General features: G+C 35.4%; 1 protein-coding gene across 4 annotated transcripts; it reads left to right on the top strand.

The window, feature by feature from the left end:
* Positions 1–51: 51 nt before the first annotated feature.
* On the top strand, positions 52–18,319 carry LOC110461704 (cyclin-D-binding Myb-like transcription factor 1). Of its 4 annotated transcripts, none has more exons than XM_021515315.1 (17): positions 52–119; positions 4,128–4,443; positions 6,316–6,506; positions 7,925–8,117; positions 8,556–8,632; positions 9,250–9,440; positions 9,793–9,902; positions 10,158–10,226; positions 11,116–11,275; positions 11,526–11,594; positions 11,913–11,995; positions 12,230–12,412; positions 12,757–12,926; positions 13,346–13,517; positions 13,730–13,863; positions 15,261–15,372; positions 16,645–18,319. In XM_021515315.1, exons 2-17 carry the CDS (start codon positions 4,155–4,157, stop codon positions 16,776–16,778), a joined length of 2,337 nt encoding a protein of 778 aa, XP_021370990.1. In that variant the 5' UTR covers positions 52–119; positions 4,128–4,154; the 3' UTR covers positions 16,779–18,319. The 4 variants fall into 4 exon arrangements, with proteins under 4 accessions (XP_021370990.1, XP_021370987.1, XP_021370989.1 ...); XM_021515312.1 differs by having other exon boundaries at positions 12,754–12,926; XM_021515314.1 differs by lacking the exon at positions 52–119 and adding an exon at positions 129–376 and having other exon boundaries at positions 12,754–12,926.
* The last annotated feature ends 928 nt before the right edge of the window (positions 18,320–19,247 follow it).

The raw sequence follows: 19,247 nt of genomic DNA, 5'->3' as shown, positions 1-19,247 counted from the left end.
TATTTACATTTTTGAAAAAGTAAATGACGGCGAAAAATCCATACGAAAATTTGTTCATCCGCCATCCTGGTCCTTGCTCATCCTGGTTCTTGATGAAACACCCGGACGAAAACATCGAAGTAAGATTCTCAGCTAACCCACGTGGTGGAAGAGGACACAACTGTCAAAAGTTGTGAATGAATGAAAACGCGTTAAAACTCAAGTCTGTGACAAATACTACTTGGAATTGTTTGTTTTCGACAAAACTTCCAAAACAAAATGGCGTATGCCCATACACTTTTGACAAGTGATGTTTTTAGGCTCCACAAAAAATATGAGTCCAGACGGCAAGTGTCTGTTAGGTGAAATATGACTATTAAAATATGGTGCTGAACAAGTAGGTGATGCAACTTCTTGAGAGGCATGTTCTCCATACAATCTCATGCTAAGTCTGCTTATCATAATTAAAATTAGAAAAAAATGTTTCTTAATAAATGCATCGTACCAATTAGGAAAAATTTCTAACCTGGAAATAAATATTTTCCTAACTGACGTTGGCCACGGCAGCTGGGTACTGTAGTAAATGACTATTTGTCCGGTAGACGAATAGAATAGTCTACCACAACAGTTCGACCCAGACAAAGCACAGGAGCCTGGAGTTCTGTCAACAATGAATAATAACAGTAATACAAAATAAATACCTAATATTTTTTAAGCACATTATAGGTGTTTTTTTTTGTATTACTGTTATTATTCATTATTGACATAACTTCATGCAGGCTCCTGTGGACAAAGTGAATATATGTGTAAATTACAAATGAAGCTAAATATTGCCATAAGAAAGTATAGCTTGATCTTATGCATTCAACAGGTTGGGCACAATGGCGCATATTATGCCATTTATGGGTAATAATCCTGCATTTGGGTATTACAGTTACCCATTTGCAGTAACAATTTTATTACTGAGATGGGGGAATAAAGTGAAATGGGGCAAAAAAGGGTGTCATTCTTTCAACATAATTCAATAAAAAATACAATGAGGTACAATTGGGCACAAAAAAATGTAATTCAGTTGTCTAAATGTTTGTGAAAATGACAAACTGAATCGATCGCCTCCATTGCTTATAGTGATCTGTAGAGCAGCTACAGTTGTCTAAATGTTTGTGAAAATGACAAACTGAATCGCCTCCATTGCTTATAGTGATCTGTAGAGCAGCTATAAATAGAACACAGAAAAAAAATCATGCTCACCTGTCACATTTCCACTGGATGATCCCATTGACTAACGTAAGTGCAGGCAAATTCGTCACATTAGTAAGAGTTTCGGTATAATTTGTCCGAAAACGCATGTATCAAATGCAGACGAGCACCAGTACAGAAGAAGATTGGACTGGAATGCCTAGAAATACACATTGTTGTAAACACGCATGAATGACGTCACGCAGCAACATTTGTGACGTCATCAGGCCTTCCATGGTTTTGCAAAAAGGTGCAGGCAGTTTCGCCACCTTCAAACATTTCACTAATTTGCAAGTAATGTAATAGTTTAAATGTAATATTTTGTATGTTTATGTTACACAAGCCGTACTAGATACGAACAGCTCCAAATGTGTGTGTATAAACAATGATTAACATTGAAATAGATGGCTTTTCTTAGTTGTGATAGTTAATTTTCGGTAGCTTGAAGAAACTGATTATAATGCTGTTTGAGTATCATGGCTGGGATCGGCAGAGATGAGGTCAATACTCATGCATCGCAATAAAGACTCAGTCCTGAACAAATTTAAACTTCCAAATCGATACCCAAAACTATATTTTTCATCGGGTCCGGATGAGAGGGTCCAGGGCTTTCAACAGTCGTCCTTTCCCCTCGAATTTTGGATGATTTGTCACATCATCAGTGTCCATCTCGAAATCGTATTGCACGTAAACAGGACACATCTAACAAATTAAAAAAAATTGGGGGGCTTGAAAACTTATTCAACAAAGACTGCCCGGCCAGATGTTGTAAGTGTGCTTACTTTTTCATGTAAAAATCAGTCTTTGGTAACTGTCAGTCTCTATACATGCATTCAGCGATTGCACACCAGTTTTTTCAGGCCAACAATTTTTTTTCAGAAATAAATTTAGAAAATTTAGATTTAACAGTATTTTTTAAAAGCTACTGGTTGATTGTTTTCTAAGTAGCCTAATGAATTTCATAATTGTTTTAATTAATAATATAACTTTTCCCTTCTTGTACCTGTCCTTGTCAAAATATTTGAAAGCTTTCACTGTTTTGAAGACTATGGTGACACTATTTATGTCACATCTTATGTATTATGACGTCATATGGCATTTTTCGTTTCGGGGTGGCAAATCTGGGTGTATGGCGATTTTCGCCTGCGCTAACATTACACACTGAAGTCAATGGAGAGCAAAGTCAGTGATATGGTTTGTCATTTTTAGCTCACCTGGTCCGTCGTCCATCCGTCTGTCAACTTTTCCTATAAAACGATACTAGTCATGAACGACTGAGCAGATTTTAACCAAATTTGGTCAGAAGCATCCTTGGGGGAAGGTGAACAAATTTGTATAAATTGTGGGTCTGGCCCCCCTGGGGGCTGAGGGGCGGGGCCCAATAGGGGTAATATAGCAAATTATTCTTTAAAATCCTTCTTCTGTAGGAATGAAAGTATTTGTTCCATATTTGGTCTGAAGCATCCTTGGGTAAAGGGGAACCAATTTTGTATAAACGGTGGGTGTGGCCCCCCTGGGACCTGAAGAGGGGGGGGGGGCAATAAGGGAAATAGAGGTAAAACCTTTATAATCCTTCTTCTACCATAGGTATTAAGGGATATTATCCTAATTTAATCGGGAGCTATCTTGGGCAAAATGGACCTAATTTCGTATAAACAGCGAGTGTGCCCCCCCCCCCCCCCCTGGGGGCAGAAGGGAGGGGCCCAATGGGGGAAATATAGCAAATTCTTCAATGGCAGGATTTTGTCAAAATTGAATATGAAACACCCTTGGGTGAAGGGGAACCAATTTTGTATAAACAGTGTGTCTGACCCCCTAGAGGCAGAGAGGCAGGGCCCAATAGGGGAAATAGAGGTAAGACTTTTAAAATCTTTCTTCTACCATAGGGATTAAGGTATTCAGGTGAGCGATACAGGCCCTCTGGGCCTCTTGTTACAAAATGTTAGACATCAGAATTGATAACTTTTTTGTGAACAAATGTACTTCATTGTGTTTTATATTGGATTTAGTCTAAAGAATAACGCCCTTTTTACTCCAAGTGTTAAAAAGAACTTTATGTGTTTTTATTTCACTTAATTCCCCATCTCGGTAATAAAATTGTTACTCAAATGGGTAACTGTTACCCAAATGTAGGATTATTACCCATATGCGCCATTGTGCCGAACCTGTTTGATAATATTTAAAAACATTCACACAGATTTTTTTGTGTTCCTAGTTCAAATAAGTTGGGAAAATATGAAATTGGTTAATGTTGCCCAAGTTTGATGGAAAGTATTAATACAAACACATGTATAAACCAGGACAACTTTTGTCTAATACCATTTTACTATGTGCAAAAAATGAATATAAATGGATAAAAAACCTTACATAATTTGTTTGTTAAAAGTTGATTGAAAAGAGTCTGACGTTTAATCAATATTCGTATAACAGTCTGTATATATTAAAAAAATACCCCATATACTATTTTTAAACGTCAGACTCCTGTGAAAAGAGCAGAAATACTTATAATACGTCGCTTTCTATGTACTTTTTTCTATCAGCTAGGATTAGTTAGCACTGAAAATCTAAAGATGTCCACAACAACCCTGTTGTGCAGTTCCGGACCGCATGTTTAACATATAAGAGTACATGATATGGTCAGTAGATATCCCTTTCATGAAGGATATGAAGTTTCAGCCATTTTCGTCCAAATTTATTGATGTTTTCAATCAACAAATTAAGTTGGTTTGCAACTAATTTTTCTTAACACCAGAAGTACACATGCTCCCTTATATTAATGTACCATGTGATCAACAAATTATTTGGATTCTATTCCTGAAACTTTATATTACTGAGAGAGAAAAAATACTCTAAATTTGGGAGAAAAAGAAAAGATTTATAACTTTAAATATGATTGATGTGAATTTCAGGAATAAAAGAGGTAGTCAACAGAGAGCATGGAGGTTTTGTCGGAAGAGAATTCCCCGGACCTTTCATCTGTAGACACCACCAGTATGACGGATCTGGCGACAGTGAACATCGGTGGTGCCGTGGGGGATTTGTGTGAGGTAGCAATAGGCGAATCTGTGGTACCCACAGTTAAAGAGGAGGGCGGTATGAGCAACGACAGTGTGTGTGCAATAATCAAAAAGGAAGTAGACAGTGAAGAACCAGCCTCAGAAAATGTTCTACGATTAGAATCCGGTATTGCTGATGGTTACATTATATTATCCAGAGAAGCTGCAGGTATGTGAGCTACATGAGCTGGTTGTTGTAGAGATTATATCAAGACTGTTCACATAGGCTGGACTTGTGTTCCATCCACTTGTTAAGCAGGCTGTGTTAAGTACATGTATGTTTTAATCTAAGCTGTACAATACTTTCAATTTAAATTTCATCAAAATGCATTGCAATATAAACTTTATATTGCAATTCATTTTCATGAAATACTTTATATTGCAATTCATTTTCATGAAATTTAAATTGAAAGTATTGTACAGCTTAGATTTTCAACAAAAAGATGTCTTATTTAGAAATATGTCTGAAGAAATAAGAATGAAGCCAAAAAAATGGCAGAATTCACTGTAGTGTTTTAAAAAATGTGAGTGTTACTTGCTATATAAAGTTCTGACGGGGGTTGATGTACTTAATTTATGCCTGGATGTTAACTTTTGTCCAGAGCTAGAACAAAACAACTGTTAAATGTATCTCTAAAAACCCTGTCAGCAACTGTTATACTCTGCTTAAAGAATTGTTAAGGAATTCAAAACAAATGCTTGAAACAGAACAAGATATTATTGAGGACAATTCATTGCAACCATGAAATGTGCATTTTGCAGGGGAAAAAATTAACAGCATTTGTTTTGTAACACTGTAAAAGGAATATTTGATTTCCCTCAGATGCTTTTAACCTTCTTTTAGCTTTAACAATTATCAGTAGTTCAGTAATTTAACACAGAGATATGGAAGAAAATCTATACCATTCCCTTCAAAATTAGTAAAAACACAAAACTACAGTGGCTTCAATTTAGAATCAATCAACAGATTTTAACTACTAATTCATATCTTTATAAAATAGGTCTTGTTAATAGTCCATATTGTTTTCATTGTAAAACTGACACAGAAACTATAGTTCATGCATTATGGGAATGTAAAGAAGTACAAGTGTTTTTAACAGATTTTGAATCATTGCTAGATGTGTTATTAATTCCATTTGCTTTTAATAAAGAATCTTTTATCTTTGGTTTCTATGATAGAAAAAACAATGTTGATAATTTAGTACTTCTTATCATTAAACTATATATTTATAAAGCTAGATGTCTGCAAACTGGTCTATCAGTTTTAGCTTTGAAAAACTTAATTAAAGATATTTACAATACTCAAAAATACATTGCTGTAGGTAATGGTGAAAATTATCTCACTAATTTTAAAAGGGAATGGAAAAAATGGGAAAGATTACTGCAGGCCATATAAATGAAATGTAAATTAATTATAATAATATAGTACCAATGTAATTCCTGTTAAAGGTAGCCTATGTACAAAAATTTACACAATATTGAACAATAAGCCCTTGTCAAATCCTTCGACACCTCTCCAACCTTCCTTTTCGTTCTTGTCCCTCACTCTCTTTTCATTACTCTTTTCTTTCCTATATCTTCTTCTAAAACAATACAATTGTACATAACACCTAATATCCTGGTTTCAACATGTGAAAATAGCCAAACTGGGTTTTTTTTCGTTTTTTTTTTGTATTTGTTTGCTTCTCAACTACAATGTATACAATATTATTCTATGTATCTTGTTTCAAACTTACGAAGAAAATAATTGTTTTTCTAAATATAACAATGTTAAAAAAATGTCAAGACAAACAAAAAACTTGTGTGAAAATTAAGAATGTGAGACTGAAATATGATGTGTTATGTTTAATGTACTGTTGATTTTTTTTTTTTTTTTTATCAGTAGTTCATTTTATTTCCTTTATTTTCTCAATTACAGCAGCTTTTAAAAAATCCATGAGTATTTGTATTAAATTATTATATAGAAATGTTTGAAAAAAATATCATTGTGATCAGTACCTTTGAATAATACTGGTTATAAATGTCTGCTTTCTACATGAAGCTTCCTTGGGTATGAATTCTGACACAGCTACTGTTGAGACAGATGTCACTGAGCCTGCCAACAAGAGATTTAGGTTCCAGGGTGAGGATGGACAGTCGTACGTCCTGACTGTGGCAGACAGCACCAATGGAGAGAACCCAGACATCACACTGGATGACCAGCACAAGAATCAAGCCACTGCAGCTGTTCAGGTATGTCTAGCTAGCTGTTTAAACAATTGTTGGCTCATAAACTTAGAAGTATGGTTTATGTCAGAGTTTCATTATAACAAAGTTATCAACATTTGAACCTCAGTTTTTGTGTCGCCTACGACGGATGTCGGAAAGACACATACATGAAGGCGCTGCTTTTCCGACGGCGTCATCAACAATGTTAAGGTTTTGCGTTTAGCTCTGTTTCTGACAAAGCTACACCATCAAAACCTTGATCATAGATGTAGCATGGGTAGTGGAGCCTTCTGCACTAAAAACATTTCCTTGATTTCTGCATTTTTTTGGTAAAAACCTCAAATTTCTGGACTTAGAAAAAACTCAACGTTAAGGTTTTGCGTTTAGCTCTTACATATTAGGCTGTTTCTGACAAAGTATAAATGCTAGAGCAACCAAACTTGGGTCATAGGTGTATCATGGAATGTATAGCTGAATGCATTACACTCTTTACTAGCATTTCAACGATTTCTGTATTTTTTTGCTAAAAACCTCAATTTCTGGACTAAGAAAAAAACTCAACGTTAAGGTTTTGCGTTTAGCTCTGTTTCTGACAAAGCTACACCAACAAAACCTCGATCATAGATGAAGCATGGGTAGTGGAGCCTACTGCACTAAAAACATTTCATTGATTTCTGCATTTTTATTGAAAAAAACTCAAATTTCTGGACTTAGAAAAAAACTCAACGTTAAGGTTTTGCGTTTAGCTCCTGCATATTAGGCTCTTTCTGACAAAGTATAAGAGCTACACCAACCAAACCTCAATCATACATGTATCAGGGGTAGTAGAGCCTACTATAAAAACATTTCATGGATTTCTGCACTTTTTCGGATAAAAACTTGAAATTTCTGGACTTTGAAAAAAAAACAATGTTATGATTTTGCGTTTAGGTCTGTTTCCTTATGTACTATGTCAAATGCTTATTATATTGACAAAGCAGGACAGGCGTCACATATAATTATGCGTAATTCTTGTATTGTCTTGCGAGACAAAGGTGTTGCTTTTCAGGCGACAGCGTCAACATTAAGTTTTTACGTTTAAGTTAGTTTCTCTGAAAGTACAAGTGCTACACCAACCAAACTTGGACCATATATGCATCTTAGGTAGTACATCTCAACTTATGCATCAAATGCTGGATGCAGCCTATCTTTCATGGTTCATTGACTTTTTTTGCATTTAAGTTGGTTTCTCTGATATGTGCATTGATGGTCAAAGCGGAGCATAGGCAAAACATATCAATTTGAATGGCTTGTTTTCCTTTAACAAGAGGGTGAATTCTAAAAGAAATGAAAAATATAAACATTATTGTGGCAATTGATTGAGGTGACAAATGAATCTTGGGGCATTATAATGAAGGTTTACTGTAGATATTTATATTTTTCATGTCTTTTTAATCAACCAGATGGAAGAACAACAGCTTCCTTTAGCAACAGCAATGGCTTCCACTGTTAATGTTCCGTTAGTGACAACCACACCATCTGTGTCTGAGCAGCTCCTGGGACAAGGAAATACGGGCAAAAAGGCCCCCGGCAACTCTGACGTAACTCAGGCCTGGTTTACCACCCGGTTTGATAAGGTCGCTATGCAAAGTAAAGGTGGGTATCGCAAGGATAAAATATAGCAAAGTCAGCAGGTAAAGCTATTGCCTGTATATTGTTTCATTGTTGTTTCGTGTAGTAGCCATTTACTGTTCTATTGACATGTAATTCTTAGATATGTATGAAATAGGCCAAACTGTTTGTATCTTTGAACTTAATGAGTAATATACCTGACATGAATAAACTTTTTCTGACACTATTTTTAAAAGAAGGTAATTCAATTGCAACAAGTCAGGGATAGGTTTGTATACTAATTGCTTTGTCTACCAGTTTTGCTCAGTGGGCTTCTTCGAGATAGTTTTCATTGAAATTTCTTACCCTTATTGTTCTAAAATTCATTGTGTATCCATATATATATAATGTGAAATAAATATTAGAACTATGTATGTTCAATATTTATGTTTTTTCCTTCAATATTTTGGTGATTTATTGTAGGAGCCAGCTGGAAGCAGGGTCAGTGGACTAAAGAAGAAATAGATGTTTTGCAGTGCAACATTGATGCATACTGCAGGGTATTTATTTTGTTATAGTCTAATGATAGTGGGGACTTAGTTGTTAGTTTAATAATAAAAATCCTGGCAGGGTTTTGTAAATTGTAATTACATTGTACTGGTGAAACACATATGTATCATAGAGAAAAGGAGAAGGGATTTAAAGCTGATTTATAGTGTACCCCTGTCGTCCACTCCAAACAAGTAACATCTAGACTGATGGACATTATTTGACAGTGTCCATCTTGTCAAATCTTAACTGTAAAATCTGAAACTTTGGAGATATGTGGATTCATAGCAAGACAGTGTGTTGCAGACCATTTTTGAGATCAAATTTCCAGTGAGAAATCCAGATCAATTATTGCACTGCTTTGAGGTAGCATAATTTATGAAACTGGCAATAAAATGATTATGACTATCTATACTTGTAGAGTGATTCACATACCACAGTCTTTATGACTTTAACACAAAGCTCAGGGCCACAGTAAGGACTGAAATCATTGTAACGTCTGTCCTACATGTAACTATCATTGCAACGTCTGTCCTACATGTAACTATAACATTGCAACGTCTGTCCTACATGTAACTATAACATTGCAACGCCTGTCCTAAGTGTTTATCTTGAACTTCTTTTACAGGAGCGTGGTATCAGCGATCCTACTGAAATCATATTTGGCATGTCCAAAGACGAAAGAAAAGATTTCTATAGGACAGTTGCCAAAGGTTTACAGCGTCCATTGTTTTCTGTGTATAGACGTGTCACCAGAATGTATGACCAGAAGAATCACATGGGCAAATACTCTCCAGAGGAAATGGCCAAACTGAGGGAGTGAGTATTGCTTCAGAGGCTGTGTATTTGATCAACATTTGATGTCATTTATAGATTATGTGTGATAGACAAAGATAATTTCTGCTAAAAAGATTTACAAGGCCATACTGTATGAAAACACTTACATGTACATTTGGATAAGATAAACATTTTGTCTAGTAAGAAACATTAGCAGTAATTAAGGTATTTGTCTGAAAATTCATTTAAATATTTTTACAAAAATCAGAATAGATAATTGGCTGTAATAAAAAGGCAGAGTGATTAGTTAACGATCATTTATAACACTGAATTGTAGTGGAATGTCTTGTGTTGACAGCTAACTCAAAATATTAATAACACATATCTTTTGCAGATTACGTTGTAAATATGGCAATGATTGGGCATCCATAGGGTCTGTGTTGGGGAGAAGTGCTTCATCTGTCAAAGATAAATGTCGGCTGATGAGAGATACATGTAATTCAGGTAAAATCTCTTGTTTATGCATGTACAGAAATAGTGTAAACCTTTGTTTTCACCATGACACCTGTTTGCTCCTCAAAATTTTAAAATAAAGAAAACATTATCCATTTGGAATTTTCCTTGTTGTTCAATAATGGAAATGGCTAGATAAAAATATATGTCAGCTGTAACTTTATGGAAATTTGTATATTTCTGTGTGCATCATATTTGATTGAAGCCTCTTAATTCTTGTTTATCCTTTCTTTATGTGATTTACAGGTAAATGGTTGCCAGAAGAAGAACACAGACTTTCAGCAGCAGTTTATGAACTAGCAGGTGTCAAACCAGGTACAGTCATTGTGTAAATGTATATTTATTACAGATTGTATATATAGGATCTTACACTAGTTTTCATTTCATATGAGATTTATGAAACAAGTCTTAAGAACTTTTCAATTAGCGAGCCTCTGGCGAGCTAAAATGAAAAATTTGTGACGAGTTTCATAAATTTCATATGAAATGAAAACTAGTGTAAGATCCTTTGTATCACATAATCAAGATTTGTTGCATTTATTCTGACGTGTAAAACGACAATTTTCAGGCAACTTTGAAATGTAAAAAGCCGCCATTTTGACTCCAGTGCATAAGTCTACGACATCATGTACTTGTCCTAGGTGTAACGTCACAATTGAAACAATTGAAACTTACAACCAATCACAGGGCTGATAGGTCATATTACATATTACATGGGTTAACATGCAAAAAAATATGACATGGGTATATTCACTGGATAACACGGTAAATTATGTGATAAATATATTTCTCATTTATGTATACTGCACTTACTCCCCCGCAGCATAATATTGTTTTGAACCAGCTTATAAAGCAATGTTGTGTATTGGTTCTACTGTTTCTTCACCCATATATTCTTTCCTGTCATATGATCTTGTGTGAGACTTGGTGTAAGTGCCAGGTGATTTTAACCTTTCAAAGTATAATGACCATTGATGTACTTATCTCCTAAATCTGAATGAACATCCTTCTTTAAAAATCAGTGCCAATTGTTATAATTTTTATTACTGAAATTACAGAATCTGAATATCATCTTCAAACATCAAAAGAAATGTGGAAGAATCAAGGCACTTCTGGCAGCAATTATAGGGAATATGAAGGTCATGTAGGGGGTGTTAGCCTTTTGATACAAGTTCTAGTAACAAAGCGAGGTGATGTGTTGTAGGTGAGAATGTGACAAGTGGCCTCTCCTGGGCGTCTGTAGCAGAGAGAGTTCTCACCCGCTCAGAGAAACAATGTCGAACCAAGTGGTTAAACTTTCTTAACTGGAAACAGAAGGGCGGGACAGAGTGGACAAGGGAAGATGACATCAACCTGGTCATAAAGTGAGTCAACACTACAATCTGTAGGACGGTTAGGGCACTGATGACATGTTAAACTGTAAAACAAAAATGAAAATGTTAAATTTGTTTTTCAAGGGTATCTGCCAAAAGTATGAGTTTTGTCTTGTTATTCTATGTATTGGCTTTGGAGAAATTTGGATCAAATGATATGCAAGTTTTGGTTCAAAAATTCAAACATTACCTTAAATACATTTCTTTAATATGAGCAGTGACTATTTAATCTCTAATTTAGAATTGCTAACTTGGGTGTATCTGATGACACTGAAATTGACTGGACAGAGTTAGCTAAGAACTGGCCAAGGTAAGTCAGTGACAATTGTGGTATTTTAAAATCATATACAGGTGTTATACAAATTATTTTGAATGAAGAAATGATGAAAATTCTTCATGATATTTGTTTTAATTACATCAAGTTATAATCACATCCTTTTCAAAAGTCACAGGTACAATGTGTAAGGTAGCATACAGCCTAAACTCTAGGTTGGTACAATGTGTAATATAGAATACCTTTAATACAAATTGTGTGTATGATTGCATATAGCTATTAACTCTTAAAGGTGGCATATGTCCTTAACACAAGTACAAGGTGTAGTATATGTCCTTGACTTATATTTTGCAGTGTACGGTCACCACAGTGGCTACGAGGGAAGTGGTGGTCTCTAAAGAGACATGTACCAGATTATCAGCTGCTGTCATTCTCAGGTACAGACAGTTTTATCTTCAACATGTACAGACTTAGATATGGAAAACATATTTTTTAAAGACTTGAAAGGTGTAACCTTTACAAAATCAAGGTGTTTTCTTTTAAAATAGAAATTTAGCACATGTTCAACCTTTTGTAAGATGTTCCCTATATTTCTCATATGTATAAATGTATCACATATGACATTATATTGCTGTCAGTATTATTCAAGTTTTTGTTTCGGTTCATTTCAGATCTGATTACATTTTTGAAAAATGTACACCTACAAAATGTTCGAATGAAGAATCCTGTAACATCTTCTGGTATGCGACTTTCTCACATTGGATTGCCGCGACAAGTAACGACCGCAGATATGACTACACTACAGATACCCATGTCCCTTAACTCAAACCTACATTCACTTCCCATACAAACAGGTAAGCACTACTGTAGAATAAAATAGCAAATTTGTTGGGAGGGGTAGGGACACAGGTTTCCGTGTAGAATTGATTCTATGTAGAATAAACACCTTTGGTACGTTATAAAGATACTGATCATGACCAGCTAGTGATTTAAGGGACAGACTGGCCATTTTGTGATACACTATTGCTACAACAATCCAGCTGTGTAACAGAGCCAGGAAGATTCCATTGTACTTCAATACAAAAATGGTTAAAGGATTATATAGAGGCCAAAATTAGTTCACGGTAGACATTTTCAGGACTTGATCTCAGTGTATATATTAGAATGTCAACATCTTCTACACTTTTTCTTGAAGCAGGTAACCTAGACACAGGATCTGTAGATGGGGATACTGCTTTCCAGACATTCGAGGTACTACATCAGACAAGTTCAGGAACCTTTCTTATCTCTCAGCCCCAAAACAGTCCAGTTATCTCCCTTAGTGGGGCTGCTATGGGGACTGACCACATCATTGTACACACTCTACCTGTAAGTAATCTTCTCGGGTTCTTCTTTAATACTCAAAGTTGCATCTCATTTAAAGCAATGTGTGAAAATTATTGCAGTTTACAATTTATCTCCAATTAAATAAACGACATTATCAATATATATTGTTGTAGAAAAACTTCCTGAATAAATGTTCATTTTGAATGGGCTTTTTGCCGATTCTAACCCTGTATTTGTGTGATAACTTGCAGCCTAAGTTAATTAAATGACTAGAGTGCTATCATTGTATAATTTGGAAGTATAAATATATTTCACATTCATTTTCATGTGTGCAAATATTAATGGAAAAAGAATCTTAGAGAAATCAAATCAAAACTACCTTATATTTGCAATACATGAAGTCTATTAAGAAAAAATGGTACAAGTTCAATAAAAGTGGTTTTTATGGTGTTTGTTTTCAGACCACCACAATAAGAGGCAATGAGAATGTAACAGTACAGATGAACCCCACACCTGTAATACTGAGTACTGGTCCTTCACAGGACGAGGTGTCCGAGGTGGTGGCCACACTGGACGCCAGCGAGATGTCCAGCTCCATACAGCTAACTGACACCATCACAGAATCAGATCCAGGTAGGTTCATAGAAAAACGATTTTAAATTATGCTGTAGAGCATGATTTTGTGAAGCATAACCAGGTATTGATCAGATTTTGAAAAGGTGCTAGTTATTTTTATTCTGTACTACCGATTCCAAGAAAAAGACACATTTTGTAAGTAATGATATTTTTCATATCAATCAAAATGAGGCTACTGTAACTGTTTTACATCAATAACATTTGTGCAGATCTACAGACGCTAAGCCAGGATGGCCAGTTGCCAGGAGATGAGGGCGAGATGCCAGGGTCAGGACTTGACAGTAGTGACCAGTTAACTTCTCGAGGTCAAATCATCACAAGTGAAGAAATATTTGAGGCTGAGGTAACGCACCATCTACACCTTCATCTTTGAATGTACCTATAGTTACTGATAGAACAGTATTTATAGTTGTTTTATTGTGTTTCGTTGCTGGGGCCAGCATACTTATATGCAACCAATATCAACAAAACCGTGGATTTCAGTTATGTATTCAAGATCTTTGTGTTAAAAATGTCAATATATAATGAGTTTACTTTGTTTAATACTGCCACTGTTATTCCTCCAATTAACGAACAAGATGTTCTTTCATTTATATCCTATTTTCTTTTCATGTTCCTTAAAATAGCTAAAGGTACTTTCCAGGTTTCTCCCACAATGGTTTGAACCATGCCTTGGTAACCAATAATTTATTATTTATTATACCCCCTCATCGACCAATTCGGGGGTATATAGTGTTTGCTTCGTCCGTCCGAAGGTTTTAGGAGCATATCTCCCATACTATTTCACCTACGGTTATTAATCTTGGTTTGTGGGTACATGCATGGAAGGCGGTGTGTCACATACCATATGTAGGTCACTGTGACCTACATACTGTCGTCAGAAAGGTTTCCGGAGCATATCTCACCTAATATTTCACCTAAGGTTATGAATTTTGGTTTGTGGGTACATGCATTGAAGGTGGAGTGTTCCGTACCATATGTAGGTCACTGTGACCTCTACCGTGACCTGTGACCTACATATTGTCAGAAAGGTTTCCGGAGCATAACTCCCGTACTATTTCACCTACGGTTATGAATCTTGGTTTGTGGGTACATGCATGGAAGGCGGTGTGTCACGTACCGTATGTAGGTCACTGTGGCCTTTGACCTACGTAACGTGAGACTTAGCGTCTGCAAGGTTTGCAGAGCACATCTCCTGCTTTGTGGCTACTGCAACCTTCAACCTATTTACTTTGACTACCAGAATCACCCTCATCTTAATCCTATTCATGTGCTAAATACATGTACATGTATATACTACGTTGTCATGTATCAAACTACCTTCAGTGCAAATACTTGCAGCATATAAACTCTTCACTTGATTCTTCCAATCCACATGCCCATCACTCCCACCAATTCCTGATCAATCAAAGTGGGGGTATTCATGAAGGCACCCCTTCAAGTTACATCTAGTTTACATAGCAGAAGATCAAACAGGTCATCCTATGAAATTATGTGGATGCTAGTGTGTTTTAAAATATTTAATGTGAAGTTATAGCAAAAATACCAAAAATAATGATTAATGTTTTGTGTATAATTTGGAAAAGTCTTTAACAATGTTTATTGAAAATTAGCATTGGTTCTTCTGTGTTTAGATATTTTGTTTGTTAGTTTATTATTAAGCGAAACAAGAGTATTTATTGATGTTTTCTTGTAAAAAAATGGAATAAAATTCTGCAACTATCACTTTACCATATACAGGAGACCAACATTGGAAGCTCGACTGCAGACACGGTGGACCTTGTTATGGTCAGTACAACGTCCCCTTCCTTTGTCCAGACCACCAGTAGTGAACTCATGTCATCCCTATCAGGTAATTTTATGTCAGCACCGAAAAAATCATGGTGACTTGTTGAATTATACACTGAGTTGTTCAATACAGCTAATCTGTTATTTATGAAATAGTAAGTTCTGGTTATGGAGGGAGAGTCATAGTGAGTAATAAACAAGGTCGTAGAAGACAGAAGCTCATTTAATATGGGTTATGTAGAAAATAATGAAAGTGTACGGAAACCAACACAATTATTGGCGAAGGAGTCCAACGCCCTGGAGTGTAGGTGATGGTTGGTAGATGTCTCGATTGAGGAATATGGGTTATGTATACAGGAAAAGTTTGTGATTGGAACACTTGTGGTTAAATAAGAGAGAGGAGATCACTAAGTACCATATACCATTATAACACTGGAACCTTTGGTCCTGGATATGTATAATTAAAAAATATAGTAAAGTCAACTTGATGAAGGATGGAGCATCAACGCCAACGATTCCGTAGGTTTAGAATTTATTAGTTTACATGTTTCGGTTGGCTAGGCCAACCGTCTTCAGAACCTTCATCAAGTTGTTATTACCTATCGTCTATGGAGCTCTGCTAGAATACTCCGGTATCCACCTAGGATTCCTACACCGACACATCTAGCGAACATTACCACCCACGGGACGTTGGNTTAAGTAGACATGTAGGAGTTTTAAGGATGGGTTAATTGTCCAGAAAATGTACATGGTATATGTATCAAATATAGTTTTATTCCTTTGTCGGTGTTAATGCTGAGAGGAAAGCAGAGAATAGGTTCTTTTCTATGCCATTAACATTTTGGGAGATATGTATTTTATACCCAATTCATAACAAGTGTATTGTAGATTCAGATGATGAGCAAATATGTATTTCAATTAAGAAATTAATTTAATAATGCTATTGTTCCTTTTTGAGAATTAAAGTCCCTTCAAGTTGGTAGGATATTCATCGTGTTTTGTTCTAAACTAGGTATACAGTAAATTTCAGATGTCCTGTTATTTTGAGTCTTGATTATAATCGTCCTCTCATCTAATTTACGTTTGATCTTTGTTTCGCTCCCGTTTACTGATATGTGGCATAAAAGCAACATATCAGTTAACGGGAGCGATTCCAAGATCTGATTTTAATTAGATTGAACGGTCCTCAGAAAGTGAAATGTGAACAAGTTTTTCCATGTATGTATCAGATGTCGGTAACTTTGTGTCCAGATTATCTAAGACCACATCAAGATGTGAGAAAGCTTGATTATGGTGTGTTACTATGCGTATCTGAGTGGTTTATTTGATATTACAGATCCCATGTTACCGTACGGAGGGTCAGACTTGATAGGGTCATCATCCGACATGGAAGGAGAGAAATCACATGGTCAGATCTGTGAGAATGACACAGACATCACTAGTTCAGATATCAACGGGGCTGACAGTTAGCACATTGCTCTCAGCTCGCAAGACTTATGTGATAAATATATTTATTATTAGACAAATGATGATATTATTTGGTTTCTATTGAAAAAATGCATTCAGTAAGAAAAATGGTTTAATAAAAAACACAAACACAATTAATCTGCTGTTCTAGTTTTGTTAAATTTTGACTCAAAACTCTTTAACATTAAGGTATAAAGACGATTTATTACGAAACAGGAGTTTGTTTAGAATGAATGTTTATGAGAGCATTATTTTTGGTTTGTAACAAACTTTTTTCACGGAGATTATCTGACATCATACATCTTTGGAATAATCCATATACATCAGTTTGTCATAAAGACAAGGTTAGTAAAGTGCAGCCAGTAACATAGGAACAATGTAAACAATTCTCAATGGAGTTTCATTAATTTTCTTACATTTGATCAGACTTCATACACATCATCGACATGGAAGTGAACTTGTCACGGGTTTGGTTTTCTTCATAGTATTGTTATATTACTTTGACATCCACTGTTGGCAATGTTTAGCCTTTACTGTGTATCTTATGGGGTAGGGGCTCCAAAAGCGGGAACAAGGAAAAGTTTTAAAACTTTACAAGTTAAGCTATGTCTGGACGGAGAGAGTGGCTTATGGGTTTGTCCATTTCAGCCCTAAACTGGGCAGCACTAAACGTAGAAATTCCAACATACTATATCAACAGTAATTTGATTAATTTTGTCAATTAATGTTGCTCTGAAATTTTTGTGTTAGAGAGTTGATGAATCATATTATTGGCAAAGTCCACACTGATGTAAGTATTATGCTTTGAAAGTATTAATATCTTTATGTATAGTCAAAGCTGTGATATCTCACACCATTCTTTCACAGGGATCCTTGAACTTCATTCCATTTGACTCTGCTCACAGACTATCAATAAACTTTAAGGTCGTGTGATTTATATCATAATAATATAATGGTACCTTTGTTGAAACTAACAAAGTTGCACATGATTGTCGTAAAGGATGTTTTATTTTTTGATGCATTTGTGGAGTCGTACATCACATCTCCTACAACCTTATTCTTACAGAAATATTTGTGTTCAAATTGTCTAAAATTGACACTATTAGAAAAGAATGGTTTAATGACAGTGTGAGCTTGGAAGTTCAAAGCAAAACGTCGATACAGTTTACCAGGTAATGTCTAGAAGTAACAATGGACCTTTAACACATGATAAAGAGTCTTTAAGACGCATGGTTTATTTTACCTTGTGCATAAAACAACTTTATTAAGTGTTTTTATTAGGTCCTTTTGAATTCCAGGATGCTTTTCCGACAGAAGTGAAACCCAGTTATTTTGTATGTAGTGCTAACAAAGGGTTTGACCCAATACAATGTTTTCCAGCGAATTTATAACTTATTTCCTTATTTATCAGCACAGATCATGTGCATGCATGTGATACACATTTGCTCAATAATTAGAATTTTGTTGTGGTGAGATTCCATTGTATGGTTTGTTGTCTTCTTCCGTTACCCAAGATCTTTATTTAATAAAGATGATACTATTTTTAGTCAAATTTGCTGTGATTGTCATTTTTAAATCGCTCTTTTCATCAGTCTGTCGTTTTAGGCTACCAGCCCAACTATTGCTTTGTATAGTGGAGAACACTGATTAAGGCTTGGATACTGCAATGCTTTAATTTTGCCAGGTAAAGCTTTGCTTTGTGCAATACCATTAATATTTTAGTAGTCAATGGTTCAGAATAACACTATCAAAAAGGAAAAAAATCATGAAGGAGGGGTGAAACTGGGCAAAATATTAGCAATACAGTCCCAACAAAATCCATGGTATGTGTAATATTTATTGTTCTGTATCCAATTTTTTTAATGAAAAAAGCATTCACTCAAGTTTTAAGAAATATTTATTTCCATTTTTTTTCAAGGAAACCAATAAACCAATATTTCAACAGGCATTTGTCGCAAAGAGAACTTAAATGACCAACACCTACATGGACGAGATGTAGGGATACATAAATACATAATTTCTTTTATTATTTACGATCCAACAAGATTGAAAAAGCTTAAAAATATCTTGGACATGCCGGAGAAAACCACATCCATACATTGATCTTTGGCTTAGATTTGTCAGGTCATGACAGTACTAAAGTTTCTATTAATATGAATGAAAGAATATTTTTAAAGCTAAAAGAAAATTCTTAAGTAATGATTCTTTATAATGAACACAAGTTGAATACTAATAAGCAAGTAACTGGACACTAGGAGTACTAGATATGGCGGTGTAGTGGTAAGCCCAGTTGCTTTTACCAAGACTGTTGAGGTCCGATCTCCAATCAGAATGAGAAACAGACATCTGATCTGAGCCTGAACAGACAGCCTTGTGGATCAGAGCCTGAACAGACAGCCTTGTGGGTTTTCTCATCATGAGACTAAGTACGTGGTTTCCTCCCACATAATGAGCTACACACGCTTCCACTGG

This window comes from Mizuhopecten yessoensis, unplaced genomic scaffold (genome assembly GCF_002113885.1).
Source record: "Mizuhopecten yessoensis strain PY_sf001 unplaced genomic scaffold, ASM211388v2 scaffold10651, whole genome shotgun sequence".
NCBI lineage: Eukaryota > Metazoa > Mollusca > Bivalvia > Pectinida > Pectinidae > Mizuhopecten > Mizuhopecten yessoensis.
The sequence above is the reverse complement of the archived record's forward strand: the minus strand, read 5'-3'. Positions and strand labels throughout refer to the sequence as shown.